This window comes from Hippocampus comes, unplaced genomic scaffold, assembly GCF_001891065.2.
Source record: "Hippocampus comes isolate QL1 unplaced genomic scaffold, H_comes_QL1_v1.1 scaffold68, whole genome shotgun sequence".
NCBI lineage: Eukaryota > Metazoa > Chordata > Actinopteri > Syngnathiformes > Syngnathidae > Hippocampus > Hippocampus comes.
In genome coordinates, this window is record NW_017805625.1 from 4,206,519 (window position 1) to 4,221,563 (window position 15,045).

Below are 15,045 nucleotides of genomic sequence, written 5' to 3' on the forward strand. Positions count from 1 at the left end.
TGTAAGTGTACATGAATAGAAGTAGATGAGGCCAATTTGTTTTCATGTATCTCCAATTTTTCACACATTGACACCCACACATCCTCCAGAACTACCACATATGCTTACTTTTTTCTAATGTCAAGAACAGCGGCTGTCTTTTTGTGTAGATCAACATAATGTGCAACCCCAACAGATTCACATTCAACTGTATCGCCAATGTTGCATATAGATTTATGTCAGCTGTATGTGCATTCAGTATTTGTTTTCACAGTCATACCAAAAAGTACATAAAGGACCCAACGAGACTGTTTTAATAAAAAGTTAATTACATAGAAGTGTAGATAGAATTCATTTGGATACCAAGACAGGCCATTTTGACATGATTCCTGTGTGGTTAAACAAAAACTTCACAGTGTCATTTTATTTTGAATGTTGAACTCATGGTCAGGAACAAGCACAGTGGGAATAATTTACAATGCCGTGTTACACATACGTCTTTTTGGGAAAGGTGGAGATTTCATTGTATATGCATTAAAAAATCTTTGTATGTGATTTTCTATACAGTATACCTAATCATCAAAATATTGAAATTATGGCTGTTTGATGCGCAAATACTTTATAATGATTTTGATTTTGCAATGGGATGTGAGTCCCAGTATTCTCCTGACTGGGTAATTAAACAACCAATGAATCCATGTTTTATTACATAGTAATTACATACTACTCGTTTAAAGATTAAACAACTACATTGTCATCCAATTGCTGTATTGTGATATTATTAGTATGAAAGCAAAATATTGATTTGTGTGATTCCCACACCCAGCTTCTACGCATGAACAGTCTTGCTACTAAACAAACTACACATTGAAAACATTTGATTCAAACGTATGTTGCATGTGCCAGTTTAGTCTCCCATCACATCCGTGGTTTTGGTTTGTTGCTTGACAGAGAAGCCAGAGCGATTCTCTTGTGTGTTGCTCATTGCTTTTGACAACATGTGAGACAAAGCCTTTTCCCATTCACAGAATAGCAGCCATACTCTTCTTTCTCCAGAGAGAACTTGAAGTGACAAACCTGAGGGGGGGGGGGGGGATATCATAATTGACTCCAGCTTGGTCATGCGCACATCTTTGAATCAACTTTGTCATCTGGTAATGCCCATACCTCACATCTGTAGCATTCTTTGTGGAAGTGGCGTCCATTACTTTCGATATGTCCTGGAAGACTCCCATCACTGGCTATAATTAGCTGGTGGCAGGCGCTGCACTTCTTAGCAAACATCCTGAATTCATAGAAATCAAGAGGAAACGGAAAACAAGGTAAATCCAGACAGCAAACTAGGAAAATGTGACAGCTCGGAAATATGCTGTGTCAGCATATTAAATATTGGAAAGCTACAATTGTTGGCTGTTATTGTCATACCTGCTGTAGTCTAGATAGCAATAGACTTCTCCACTGTCGGCCTGCATGAAGTTTTCCAGTGGTTGTTTACAAGTTGCACAAGTAAAACAAGAAGTATGATATGTTCGCTGGAGTGCCCGAATGAGTTGCCCTCTTATCTTTTCGCCACATGACCAGCAACGCTCAAGACTGTTCTGCAAGAACGAAAAGAACAGATATGTACAAGAGTAGTTTGAATTGGCTTCTTTTTTTGTATCTGGAAAACAACAATAATTCCCTCAAAGTCCTGCAGGCTTTTGATTTACTTCTTAGGCAAAGTGCAGGAAAATATTTGTAATGAAAAGTTTTCAAAAGGCAAGAAATGTTACCCAATTTGACCTAATATAGCTAAAAAGTCAGCATGCGTTTTTGTGGACTCCCCAAATTTGAGCATCCCCAAATTTGGTGTTGATGGGTGTCGGGGTTGGGGGGGGGGGGGGGGGGGGGGCGCCATTCAAATTGGGTTGATGGGTGTGGGGGTTGGGGGGGGGGGGGCGAGGGGTGAATCCATTCAAATTTTGAAACTTGCAGGTTCAACTATAAGTAGTGAAGACTTTACCTCATGGCACGCTTCACATTCAGGGATTTCGGCACTGTGGTAGAACGTTTTTCCAGCCAGAGGGCTACTACAGGTCCTGCACGTGAAGCAGCCTTTATGGTAAATCCGCTTCAAAGCGGTTAACGCTGGTTCAGAAAAAGGTATGGGCTTCCGACAGAAACCACACAAGCCTGCATTGCATGCAAATTAAGAACAGGTTAGATTGCATACATCATCAATGCCTGAGAGATGTGAATAGAAGTCAGAAAAATATTACCTCTGCTCTCACTGGGATAATCTTCATGGATCTCATTTGGCGGTGTTTTTGCATTCGTTCCACTAGATGGCGCCACCTTAAATGCAAAGCAAATAATTGATGTAAACAAAAATGGCAGAAACAAACCAAGTACACCTGCATGTTCTACAAATATGTGCGTACCTTTACCCGCAGTACTGATTTAATTCCAGTAGATGTTTGTTCTTTTGTCTGTATACTGGTCTAAACCCGTGTTGTAACATGCTGAGAGCTGTTCTCATGTTTGAACTGATGCTTTCTGCCAATTTCGTTGCATTACGTCATCGCTGTATTGATGGAACAAATAATTCCTCATCTAATCCTCATATGAATGTCTCGGAATGTTCTTTATTTGCAGGGAAAAAAGGCCTTCCTCCTTGGTATTTTGTTGGTCGAAGTGATCAGCGGAAGCATGGAATTTTTAGCGACTTAACATTAACGTTTACCTCTTTGTTAGGAGGTGGCGGCTGAGGCGAAGACGGAGGGCGTGAGACAGGTTTCTGGGCAGGCGGAGGTGACGGTGTGGGTCGGGGCGAAGACGGAGGGCGTGAGACAGGTTTCTGGGCAGGTGGAGGTGATGGTGTGGGCACCGGATCCGGGAGATATGAATGCAGCAAAGAGGGAGGAGAAGGAGGAAGAGCGGGGGGTGAAAAGACATCTGATGATCCTGAAAGGTAAAACAGAATATTTTTTACAACATAAATAATCACTCGAATACCTAAGGTTCTTAATTTTTCATCTTCACCCATTGCATGCTTCAGACTTTATGGGAACAGTTTGGTGTTCTGTTGTGTTCAAGAATCTGTGACCAGTGCGGAGATCGAAACACATCTTGGAGGGGGGCACATTCTGTTGCTCAATAAACACTCCCATAGAGGCGTCAAATTTTAGACTAAATTTAAAGCAGTCAAGTCACTTTATACTTGGCAAGGCCACTCGATACGGGACATTGACAGGAAGTGATGTGGCGTATATGCAAATGATCATCACTTGGTTTTCTTATTTTTTTTACCTTGGTTCGTTTTTACTTTCATTTCAATGTTTGTGGACCAAAATAAGTCATATCACACATAATTTAAAAACATTAATTTGGGAGTTTCGCACAAAAAGGATGCACTGCAGTGGGTGGCGAACAATGACTCATTGTACGTGTTTGCCCGCGAATGCTCCTCCATGATGCTGACACAGTGTGCAAAGAAAGGCAACTCCATATTTTTGTTTCCGTTTTCATTTCCTGTAGCTTCATAGGGAAAATGCACATATAAAGTAAGTAGTTATACTGTAAATCAGAGCTGAACATTCAAACCAACATCGCAATGTAGTAGAATGCAATTTTCAAATCGCAGAGGCTGCAATTTCAAAAATAATAAAACAAAACTCTGCCTCCTATTTTTGGACCAATAAGCTTTATGTGTGTGATAGATATATAAAGATTGCAAGACAAAGTGTTGAGTAAGTTAAGAACTCTAAATGAAGTAGATAAACTATTTTATATTAATTAATGGTTCATTTGAACACAGAGAAACATGAGTACAACCTGCATACATCTTAAGAGTAAATATATATGACAATATCATTTTGTCATAAATACCTGCAACATCCTTATTGTCGTTTTCCCACAACATTCCCATGTTGTGTCCCGACTGGACAGATGCACGGCTCTCAGAGCTCAAGGACATTTGAGAAAGCTCTTCAGTTGCAGAGCTGTGAGATCCTGAGCTTCTTTGGGAAGGTCCTGCATGCACCCATCCCTTTTTGTTGCCACTGTGTTGCTTGGCTTTCGCTTGGTGAGGAGTTGCCAAGGTGATGAAGACACTGGACACTTTCTTGCTTGATTCTCCCGATGCCATGGCTGTGGAAAAACCTATTTGTGGTTAGCATGAAGTTCATACTGAGCGACTGGAATTAAATGTACTGAATATGAGATGTCTTTTTGAATAAAACCTATTAACACACTCTCTCTTTTATTTATTCTAGATTTTTATTACATTGTGTCATCATCCGCGGGGGTTTGAAAAAAGTCCCAAGACAATTTTGAGAAGTAGAGATTAGGAAGTTAAGATGTCCGTTTTTTTAATGTAAGAGAGTAAAAGTAAAAAGTAATAAAAAAATAATAATAATCCTGACGTAAAGTACACATATGTGACAATCCTACTTCGGTACACTAACAAAGTATTTATGCTTTCTGACTTTTCCACCACTCTCAGCCAGTTATGTTCACTCGGTTGTTTGAATGAAAACGCGGACAGAGAGCTTGCAGTTACTCCCCAAACAACAGGACAGGAATTATTAGATAAAACTATTGTTTCGAACTGCTGTCTGGACCTAGGGTTGCCATTGGCACCCAGGGAAGAGATGCCCCAAGTGAGAATGTCATTTCACCATTGGCATTTCCACCACAACATATTTTATTTTAAAATAAAGAAAGAAACAGTCAGTGCTTAGTACCTGAGAGGTGACGTGATGGTAGTTTTCTGCCTGCTTCCTTCGTCGGCGTCCCAACAGCACTGTGTTACTTCTCGATTTTTCTTGGTGGACTTTACTCTAAAGAGTGCGCTTATAACGACAGAAGGCCACTCCTTGTCAACTTCCAACCTGTTACTCTTGTCCCTGCACGCCTCCTCCTCCCTTTCTCTGGCTGGCAATATCACTTCCGTACTCACCGTAAAAGGTAAACTGTCAGTCTTAGGGGAAAATATGATGTACTTGTCTGTCCATCCATTTCTACTGCTTATCACATTCACGGTCATAGGAAAGGTGGAGCCTATGCAAGCAAACTTGGCCAGAGGCGGAGTTCACTTTGGACCTGTCAGTCGCAAAGCATGATGTACAGTATTGGTGCAGCACGAAAACACATTTGACCACATGTTGCTGGCTTTACATATTTTTCAATTTTTTTTCACACGACGTAGATGGTATCGTATAATGCCGCTGAAGAAAAAAAAAAGCAGGTTCGCCATTTGAGCCAAGATGCATGAGATGGATATACTAAAACAGAAAGTCAGGCAATGCTTGTGCAATTCATACTTCCACCTTTTTATGAAAGCTAGTGCCATAAAGTATATGACGTTTCCATCAGAAAGACACCACGTCAGATACCTGTGCTATCTTTTGGCACATCCACAGGGCTTTCCAGTAACTTTACAATAATTTCCCTGCATCGCGTCAGTACTTTATACTGTACTGCCTCTTTTTTGTTCTCCTCTTCCTCCTTACACAATATTTTCAATTTGACATGGTATCAGCACATGTCTTGTCACGTCCATTTGGTTCATGCACATACAGAGCAGAACATAATCTGCACGTGGAAAAAAAAAAGATGGGTTGTTTTCTTAACCCACTTGCTAGGTATCTTTGTATTTTGAGTAGATTGGGTTAATTGTATGGACCCAGCTGATTGGGTTGACGATTGGATTTGGGTGGGCTGGAGCTGGTCGCCATTATCGATGGGTGTGCAAATATAATGCAACATTCTTTTACAATAAATAAACATGTCAACATTGGTTGAGCTAGAATGGCTCATTGGGTACCACCACTTTGGACACAGAAATTGGGGTTCAAGTCCCAGTCAGGTTAAATGACCCACCCATGGAAATATCATAATTGCTGAGGTGTCTCCTGACATGGGAAACTTGCTTGCTCTTGTTAGAAAATGTTGGTAAAAAAAATTCTTGTGTATTATTTTTAACACAACCATACTGATAACCTTATAAACCATTTCTCAGTAGTTTTAACTCATCACAATTGGTAGTTTTTACCACTTGTTGGATCCAAATCTTGACTCAACGTGCTCAACTAAATGCGTTGGGTATAAATAGCCCAGCATCGGCGCTGTCCCTTTTGGACCCAGCTCTCGGTTAGCTATTTCACCCAATTTGGGTTACTTTCAACTCAGCAATTTTAAGAATGTCCTTATTGTCTCCCATATCTCACACAGTCAGTTGTGCTCATTCGTGATCCTAATGAGGATGAGCACTCATGAAATTGGATGGATGGGTGTTTTGAATACCGCATGGACCGACCCACACATAGCAGCAGGGCCAAAAGTAAACTTACTTTTTGTCCTAATAGTTGATGTAAGTAAAAACGAGAAGCTCGCCATAATGTGGGAATAAGTCTTGTCATTTATAATAAACATGATTTGTATTGGAATTAGACTTCAATTATCATCTGCTTTTTGATGGTGTCTTAGTCGGATGCTCCCTCTTTCTGTAACTGGAGCCTTGTCCATATTTGGTCATGTTGGTGTCCTCTTCTTCCTATAAAAAGGAGACATGTCCATATTAAGGATTGACATTTGGCTATAATTTCCTTGAATGCAATGGGGAAAAATAACAATAAATATTAGATTGTAGTGATCGCAGCTTTTACGCACAGACCATTAACGCAAACTGCAGCAGATCTTGAGAGAACAGGAGGCAGACGGCTTCTCCCAGGAAAGTGACGAGGACGTGGAGTACGTCGGACCAGTTTCCCATTGTCAGCATTAGCACCAGCAGGGACCCCAAGCGCAGCACGACAGTATGCAACAGGGTGTCTGTGCCCATCTGACGTTGTTGATCCTCTGGGTAAAATGGGAGGGAACGTGAAGCACAAATATCAGGTCAAAAGTCTCCAATATGTCAATAAATTCCAACTTTTGGAGTGTATACATTTTTGGTTCAGCACTATGAACTCTGTGATTGTGTTCCACCAGCCTCGAACACATTGTGAAAATGATTCTGCTCATTTTGTGTTTCATAGCAGGATTTAAACTTGCTAGTCCCTTTTTGGAAAAAAATAGTTGTCAGAGTGGATGGAAAACTTGAGTTTATTTAGTGACGAAGTTGCTAAAATGGTAACGTTTCTCCCCTCTGTTCACAGCCATGTTGGTAGTAGAAGCACTGCATGTCAGCTTGCGGCAGTGGATGGAAGGATGCAGTTGCTACCTATTAAACAATTCCCATTGCATTTCAAGGTGCATATGGCCATTACTTTCAATTGAAGAGAGAGCCAAAAATGTTTGAAAACCGTTTTCTGAAAGAGTGAAATCCTTATTAACTGAGTCTCACCTTGATTATATACCACCAGCATTGTGTAACAAAGTGTGAGGGGAGTCCAAAACTTAAGCGCTTCCTTGTGGGAAAGGAAGTGGTCATAAACTGTGGAGAAGGAGGCCACCACCGCCACGGCAAACACCAAGACAACCAGTCTCTGCAGAAAGGCCAGCAGGGTGTGTCCTGAGGACAGGAGAGTGATGCACCTCCCACAGTAGCGCTCAGTACTGTGCAATGGGTAGAGTCGGGCCACGTGACTCCACAGAGAATTGCAACAGCCTGCCAGCGCCCAACTGAAGGCGGCGGCCAGGAACAAGCTTATGGAGCTGTGCGGCGCTCCCTGATGGAGAAAGTATAGAGTACAGGTGATGCTGCAACCCAGGGAAAAGTGGCTCTGGATGAGGACAAGTCCTAGGCCTCTGTCACCAGCATCCTATGGCAAAAGAAAAGCACATGAGAAACTAGTCTTAACTGGGAAGACATCATCTGCTTCTTTGTCTTGACTCACCAGGCGTGCGGATGTCCAGGCAGAAACGGCTCGCAGGGAAAATTCCAGAACGATCAGAGAAGAAACCCGTGGGCCAATCAAAGACAGGATGCCAGTCAAAGCCCAAAAGTGGACTAATGATCTCCAATGGCCGCTAAGGGGGCGTTTTGACTCCTTGTTCTCTGTTTCAGAATCACTGCTCAGAAAGATGTAGAAGAAAAATAACTTTACTGCATCTGATCATGTACAGCAGGGATGTCCAAACGTTTTTCTCCAAAATGATTCAAGGGCTATTTTGACATTCTTCTTTAAATTTACTTCATACACGAAAACCAATTCACCAGTCTAGCGAAAGATACTCAAAGCATTTGTATATCATTTCTATACTGTGTGTCCCAAAATTGTACATGAACTTTTTATTCGATTTCATTGCAGTTTCCATTCAGACATGAAGTCACCGGCGTTTAATGTAATGTGAAGAACAGTACCAAATGATGTGATTGGCGGAAAACAAGGAAGTGAAAATCAGACAAATTCCTTCCGTTCTCCTGCCGCGTCACCTAGTGTAGAAAGTAAGTACTACAAGGCAGGCATTGACGGGGCCGTACATGTCAATTGCTCTTTTTAGTACGGTATATGCTAGCCCGCACAGGCTCCAGAAGGCCCCAGGCAGTAGTTTGAACATCCCTGATGTACTGTACTCCATGGCAAAAACCTCACCCGCATATTTGAGTGAAGTAGTACACTCTCATCAGGCTGCACAGCACTGATATTCCACATGCAGCAACAACACCTTTAAAACACACAGACAAAACCACACTAGTTTACACATATATTTTCCATAAAACACTTGAGTGACATAATTTACCCACAATTCCCTCAGTATCAACTCACCTTGAAAAAAGCAGTCAATTGGATTGGATTCAATAGGAAGGATCTCCGGGATCCAAGAGAAGGGGAAAAACATTCTTGTGTTTTCCTTGTGTATTATTACAGCAACGGCGACATTAGTCTGACAAACTCCACGCCTGTTTATGGTGGATTCCCGAAAGCCAAGCCTCTGGCTAAAGATTAAGTGGATCTCCCCTGGCGGCTGCTGATCATCACGAACACTACTGACACACAGTTCCAAAGGTCAAAAGTGATTTAACGGTGATTGTCAGTGTAATCACTGCTTGATGAAAGAGGATGAAAATCCCCTGAAATAAAACAAGCCTGAATATCAATAGAAAGCAATCAGAGAGACTCAGACTGTGTCACGCAAAATAATGTTTAATCCAAAATGTTGTGCAGATCTTTTTTTCCCCCAACAAAGAAACATGAATTGAACAGTGAATTGCTTACATTTGTTTAAAAAATTCCTCCACAAGATATCTGTTCAAAACAAATCAAACTACAGGGCAAGTGTTAGTAGGTCACCTTGATATTTCTTAAAACAATTTGATTTTGGAATGTGTTTTAGAAACAAAGGGTACGGTACTTGAGCCCAAAGCTGTTGGCAATGTAACCAAATTTTGAGTTAAAGTAGCAGTTTTACACTTTTGTGAAAAGGTTCCACAATTACTTATACTCTGGTCAACACATGCATAGCCCATGTTGTAAATGTATACTTGATTATAATTATATTATACGTGAAGTTACATTTGATTAGAATTGTGCCATTAACAAGATCCTTTCAAAAACTACCGCATTATATTTCCTAAAAAAATATGGATAACGATTATTCCATTTAAATATCGTATAATATATTAATATTTATTAGATTTCAAATCCATGTAAAGTGAAAATAAATACAGTATGTTTTGTAAATTTGACAACAACCCTGACAAATTTGACGCACTGGAAAAAAGTATGAGGCTTAAAAAGGTGTCTTGTGATCGACTGGTTAGCATGTCCGCCTCGCAGTGCAGAGGTGCAACGTTCGATTTCTGCTACGGCCTTCCTGCGTGGAGTTTGCATGTTGTCCCCGTGCTTGCGTGGGTTTTCCCCGGGTACTCCAGCTTCCTCCCACATTCCAAAAACATGCACAGCAGGTTAATGGAACACACACTATTTTCATGGTGCATATACAGCTAGTAAGCTACAAGAACTGCATATCATGCACTGGATAACCGTTGACGCGAATGAAGGCGTGCAATTTTTCCATAGTGGGGGAGGTGCGAGTCTGCCGGGGCTGAGGTGAGTCACTGGGCCCCATCAAATTTCTGAATTTACTTTACACGGTCTTTACTTATATCTTATACCGTCTTATGTCATTTCCAGCCAAAAGACGCCCATTCTACCAAAAAACAAATAAACAAAAAACACTAAAACCAAATTTAGTCAGGATCTGAATGAATAATTCAGGGTTTGCTTTAACCACTACTGCTCGCATATTAACATTTACAAGGGCCACAAAACAAACCATCACACTTCAAACATTTGACAGGAGCTTCTTGTCCGAGCAGCACGTGTTCATCGTTGGTCAAGTAGTTCTTTGTAAATCATTCGTACCATCTTCATGGGATGGTTGTTCTTCTTCACAGTAAAGGAGTTACAAGTTCAGAGTTTGCACAATCTTGTAATTCTTGCTGTGTGTATTTTGAAGGATTCAGCCCTGCCCGTGGGTCTGCCTGTTTTTCACGGCTTGTTGCCTCATCAGATCCCAGAATAGCATGCTGAGAACTGTGTGTGGAGCCAAGCGCAGAAAAACTGGGCCCATGCCTTTGTACAGACCGAGCAGTCCTTCAGCTTGGCACACTTTCAGCATACAATCCGAAAAGCCATTGTAGAGTCGTCCCTAAAAGGAACATTGAGAGAAAAAAAAAAAAACATAATTCAAAGCTTATGTTTTCGCAGAATCTGTGCGCAGGAAGTGGAATCTCACAAATACAGTCGAACCACCAAAGCTGAATACACATGAAGTCGACGGATTGTTTTGTTTTTTCGTGGCGATGTCACCAGAAGTATCCCAGTGATGGTAAAGTGAGATGACGACCAAAGAACAAGAAATGGAGCTTGATTGTGATGTGGGAAGTTGGACACACGTCTTTGTTCTGACAATAAGTTGACATCAATAATGAAAGAAGAATATCGTGTCCACCAGGAAGTCAGACTGCTTTGTGCTAAAGTGAAGAACGGGACCTCCTATCACCACAAGTACTCTTCCTCTGCAAGTGTACCAATGCGTCACACATTAAAGTTATAGCTGTGCACGAGCTTGTTCAATACATTATAATTTTGTGCTCTAATATGAAGCATTTAAATTATTTTCAAACTTGTACAACAACTCACAATAGTAAGTACAATGTATAATTGTATAAAATGCATAATTTGAGCAACCCTCATGTTTCAAGGTACATCCATACGTCCTCATTATATCACAGGTGAGTTAAAGCCAATCCGAGTTAGTGGCAGTTCATGAATGTCATCACGTTATTCGACAACATGACTGTCAACACGTTCCATGACGTTGACAATTGGGATGGGTGGTAAAAATAGTCATCCAAATCATATAATAATACAAGAGACTTAACAGAAATCAGAGGCACGCCGTCGTCCAAGAATGGCTTAAATTTAAACTCAGAGGTTCGACTGCAAATGTCAAACCTTGAACCTACCCTGTGAAACTCATCCACTGGCTGGTTGTAGAGCCTCGTACTAATGACATCAAAGGGTGTCATGGTGATCGCCACAGCAACCCCGCTGATGCTGGCTGCGATTAAAGCGACGAGCCAGTTGGCTCCCAGACTAAACCACTGCGAAGACGAAATGGGAAAGGTTTGCAGCAGGTGCTCACTGACGTGCATCCGAAAATGGCAGCTGTTTATAGCTGCGACTACTGCACCTGGGAATGTAACACCCATTCCTTGGCCGAGGTGAAGGTTGCCAGTTGAGCAGCTGAACCAACCATGACGCGGGGCACGGCCCCGTTCACGCCCCTCCAGAGTCCAATTAAACCCTCTTTCCTATAGATGGTGACAAAGGCATCAGACACACCCTGGAATGAAAGAAAAAGTTACACAATAGGTGATAAGGACGCACATTCCATCATCTAAAAGCAAACACAATGATTGGCGTTCTTACATTGATATTCACGGACAAGTTAGAGTCCAGCTTGACTAAGAAGCATATTTTGAGATATGGGTGGAAGGACCCACGCAAGCAAGGGAGTACAGTACATGCAAACGCAACACCGAGAGGTTCCAACCAAGAGTTCCTAACTATGAGGCGGACATTCTAACCGCAATCACATCATGCTACCTCATGAAAAAAAGCATCTTCAGTAATTACAAATATGAATGCAAATGAAGAAGAGTTTCACAACTACAGTACCGAAAGCGACTCAGTAGGCTGCTGTAATAGGAGTCATTTTTCAAAGAGGATAAAGAATTCATGCCTGTGAGTATTGTTATATTGTCAGTCTACATGTAAAGAACCATTTCGAATAAGAACATGAGGCTCCATGTAAATCTGGCGAGTGAAACACAGTGGAACGAGATACTTGAATATGTTGGTCATACCACATGGTTATGCTGATGGCCCACTGCGATGGCTTCTACCGTTTGAGCCTGCAGATGTGTCTTCACCTACATAGGAGACAGAAAATATCAGTCTTTATTCACTTTTAAAAACAGTCCAAAGAAGGTTCTGCTTCGTAGAAACATGTCTCATTACGGAGTCACTTTTGGGTTTCTATTCTCAAGCTTTCATCCATTTAAATGACTGTTTGTATCTAAATTCACACACTTAAAAATGTAGCGTTGCTGTCAGTGTCAGCCGAGGAGGAAGCGAACTGGAAAGCTACACGAGTGTTCCTTTTCATCACGGAGATGTGAGGATTAAAGCGCTCAAAATGGTAAACTATTATTTGATATTGCTGAATGTTCTTACCAATTACAGTAAAAGCATTGAAAGGATTCACTTGTTAGATAATTGTCCAAAAAAAAGGGAGTTTAAGCACATCATTGTGTCACATAAGCGTTTTTTTTTTTTTTTTTTTATCTTGACTGACCTGACCTTTGGCCAATCATTGACTTGTTGCATCTGTGAAACATATGAGGACGAATGTGCAATCTCAACAGGTTGGGATTCAGCGACCTACTTGGGGTCACGTTTCAACACAGAGCAGCACAACGACACAATGACCAACATCTTGTACAGTATGCGAATAGGGAAATAAAGTTTCTTCGCTTACCAGGTAGGCAGGAGAGGCAATGAATGCCCCAAGTGCCCCGGCCCCCGCCCCTGATAGGACACTTCCTCCATGGTATGACGTGATGCCTAGAGCTTCACAGTAGGAAAAACAGCCCAGCCTCACGCCGTTCATCACTCCTTGGTAGATCAAGCCGACGGAAAGCCCCTTCTGAAGGCCCCGGAGCCCATCTGTGCGGCCCACCACCCAAAGGGCCTGGAGGACCCCACGGTAGTGCCTCTGGTAGGTGCCCCGTGCACGCAGCTCTCCTTGAAGCTGCAGTCGGGTCTTGACTACTTCTAAAGGGTTGGTGAAGACACAGGCAGCGCAGCAGGCCAGGGCACCCAGGGCGAAGTCCAGATGTGGAGTTGGTGAGGGGGCGAAAATGGCACGGGGCACAGGTGACGCCGTGGACGCCATCATGTGGAAAGGCTACAAAACTGTTAGGAAACCTGCAGGAGATCACTTGTCATGTCTCAGAGGATTGTCACACTTTGCCCTTTGACATGAAAATTGTCTTTGTCAGTAAGTCGCTTGAATGGAACAGGAAAGCCAGAAGGAAATGTTATCAACCTTTTTTGCATGTCTGACATGTCACATACCACACTGTTGTGTAAATGGCTCCCTTTTCTGCTATCAAGGGAGGCATCGTCTGCAACAAGACAATGGGTTGCTTTTAATGTCCAACTCAGGGCTGTTAGTCATGATTTTCTTCAGTGTGTTCTTATAACTGTGAATCCATATAAAACCATAATTATCTCACCCTATTATTAGATACTCAATAAAGTGGTCGATCCATAATTACCAGTAGTCTTTAAATCAGAAGTCAATGAAAATAGAGTTTGTTCAACTGTTGTTGAATTACTTTAAATGCTCACTTTACTTCACATATATCAAAAATGAAGACAACGTGTAATTTTGCTACATGTTTTAGTAAAAAAACATGAAATAGACATACAGAATATGATTTTGCTTTAGAAGGGCACTTAAAATGATAGACAGATCTGGAAAAAGGGCCTTGGGTTCAACCAAAGTTTCTGACACCAGACGATTAAATGATTTAGTGCAGAATGACATTGAAAAGTTTTGTTTTGTTCAAAGTGGACAGTGGAGTTCTAGTTGCTTGCATGCATAATGAATAAACACTTTAGCAAATCAGTCCAAAATCATTTCAATCCCATGTAAGCATCAGCTGTGCTGATACGGTCAAAGGCATTCAAATTAACAAAAATGGCGTGTTTGAAGTTCGTGCATTATATGCAAGTTGATGCCCTGACCGCTTGAAAAAAAACATCTATTTTTTTATGAGTCCGCTCATTTAAAGCGATGAATGACACTGGCAGTAATCACACAACAGTGATGTGGTCAAAGTTATTCAAACTAGCGAACAAACGGATGAATGAATTACACTCACATGACAAAGTGTCGCTCTTCGCATTAACTTCAGTCTGACTTTGTTGAGTGTTACGGGATCATGTCCGGCTCCATTCTTCCCTTCTCTCAATGTAAACATGTGTCCGGAGCTCAGTCATTGTCAATGACTCCGCCCACCGACCAGGCCGCGGCCAATAGGCACGCGGCTCATACTGCCACCTCACCAGTTTGCGAATCTCCACCAATCAAGAGGCTCGCACGGTCTGACAATTGGAAGTTCTGTGGGTTAAAGGTCAGCGTTAGTGAGAGTTGGGGGGCCGAGTGGAGGGTCTCGGGTGAATGGAGGTAGCGCACTGCTCCTGAATCGAGGTCAACCTGACATAAGATTGTGTAAACAACAATTTCATTATCAATGTGCGCAATTCTGTACTGTAATGATATCCATAAATCAAAAATATGGGCAATTTCTGAAAGTCTAAGTGCACTGAAAACAAAAAAAAAATCAATTATTAATGGGGGTGTTATTTTCCGGAGCCACTAGAGCAGGGGTCCCCAACCTTTTTTGCCCCACGGACCGGTTTAAGTCAGACAATATTTTCAGGGACCGGCATTTAAGGTGTGGCGGAATTAATACAACAAAATAATATGGTATGAGCTGCATGAAAACTGTGGTGTTTTCGAAATATAACAATAAACACAAGGAGCGTCTAATCTGGTCGC

At 41.7% G+C, this 15,045-nt stretch overlaps 3 protein-coding genes across 7 annotated transcripts; all 3 read right to left on the reverse strand.

The window, feature by feature from the left end:
- Nucleotides 1-266: 266 nt before the first annotated feature.
- fblim1 (filamin binding LIM protein 1) lies at nt 267-5,070 on the reverse strand. 2 transcript variants are annotated; one of them, XM_019881310.1, is made up of 8 exons: nt 4,704-5,070; nt 3,847-4,119; nt 2,702-2,922; nt 2,238-2,313; nt 1,982-2,151; nt 1,405-1,577; nt 1,147-1,264; nt 267-1,056 (listed from the first exon to the last, which is right to left on the reverse strand). In XM_019881310.1, exons 2-8 carry the CDS (start codon nt 4,103-4,105, stop codon nt 961-963), a joined length of 1,113 nt encoding a protein of 370 aa, XP_019736869.1. In that variant the 5' UTR covers nt 4,106-4,119; nt 4,704-5,070; the 3' UTR covers nt 267-960. The 2 variants fall into 2 exon arrangements, with proteins under 2 accessions (XP_019736869.1, XP_019736868.1); XM_019881309.1 differs by having other exon boundaries at nt 3,847-4,107; nt 4,704-5,063.
- A 200-nt stretch (nt 5,071-5,270) lies between these two features.
- On the reverse strand, nt 5,271-8,884 carry LOC109522603 (transmembrane protein 82-like). 2 transcript variants are annotated; one of them, XM_019881311.1, is made up of 6 exons: nt 8,673-8,880; nt 8,499-8,571; nt 7,800-7,974; nt 7,307-7,724; nt 6,635-6,819; nt 5,271-6,514 (listed from the first exon to the last, which is right to left on the reverse strand). In XM_019881311.1, exons 1-6 carry the CDS (start codon nt 8,743-8,745, stop codon nt 6,422-6,424), a joined length of 1,017 nt encoding a protein of 338 aa, XP_019736870.1. In that variant the 5' UTR covers nt 8,746-8,880; the 3' UTR covers nt 5,271-6,421. The 2 variants fall into 2 exon arrangements, with proteins under 2 accessions (XP_019736870.1, XP_019736871.1); XM_019881312.1 differs by having other exon boundaries at nt 6,429-6,514; nt 6,631-6,819; nt 8,673-8,884.
- A 199-nt stretch (nt 8,885-9,083) lies between these two features.
- Nucleotides 9,084-14,532, reverse strand: slc25a34 (solute carrier family 25 member 34). 3 transcript variants are annotated; one of them, XM_019881314.1, is made up of 7 exons: nt 14,366-14,532; nt 13,554-13,603; nt 12,955-13,403; nt 12,281-12,346; nt 11,605-11,757; nt 11,378-11,515; nt 9,084-10,557 (listed from the first exon to the last, which is right to left on the reverse strand). In XM_019881314.1, the coding sequence occupies exons 3-7, from the start codon at nt 13,372-13,374 to the stop codon at nt 10,369-10,371; spliced, it is 966 nt and encodes a 321-aa protein (XP_019736873.1). In that variant the 5' UTR covers nt 13,375-13,403; nt 13,554-13,603; nt 14,366-14,532; the 3' UTR covers nt 9,084-10,368. The 3 variants fall into 3 exon arrangements, with proteins under 3 accessions (XP_019736873.1, XP_019736872.1, XP_019736874.1); XM_019881313.1 differs by having other exon boundaries at nt 13,525-13,603; XM_019881315.1 differs by lacking the exon at nt 13,554-13,603.
- Nucleotides 14,533-15,045: the final 513 nt, after the last annotated feature.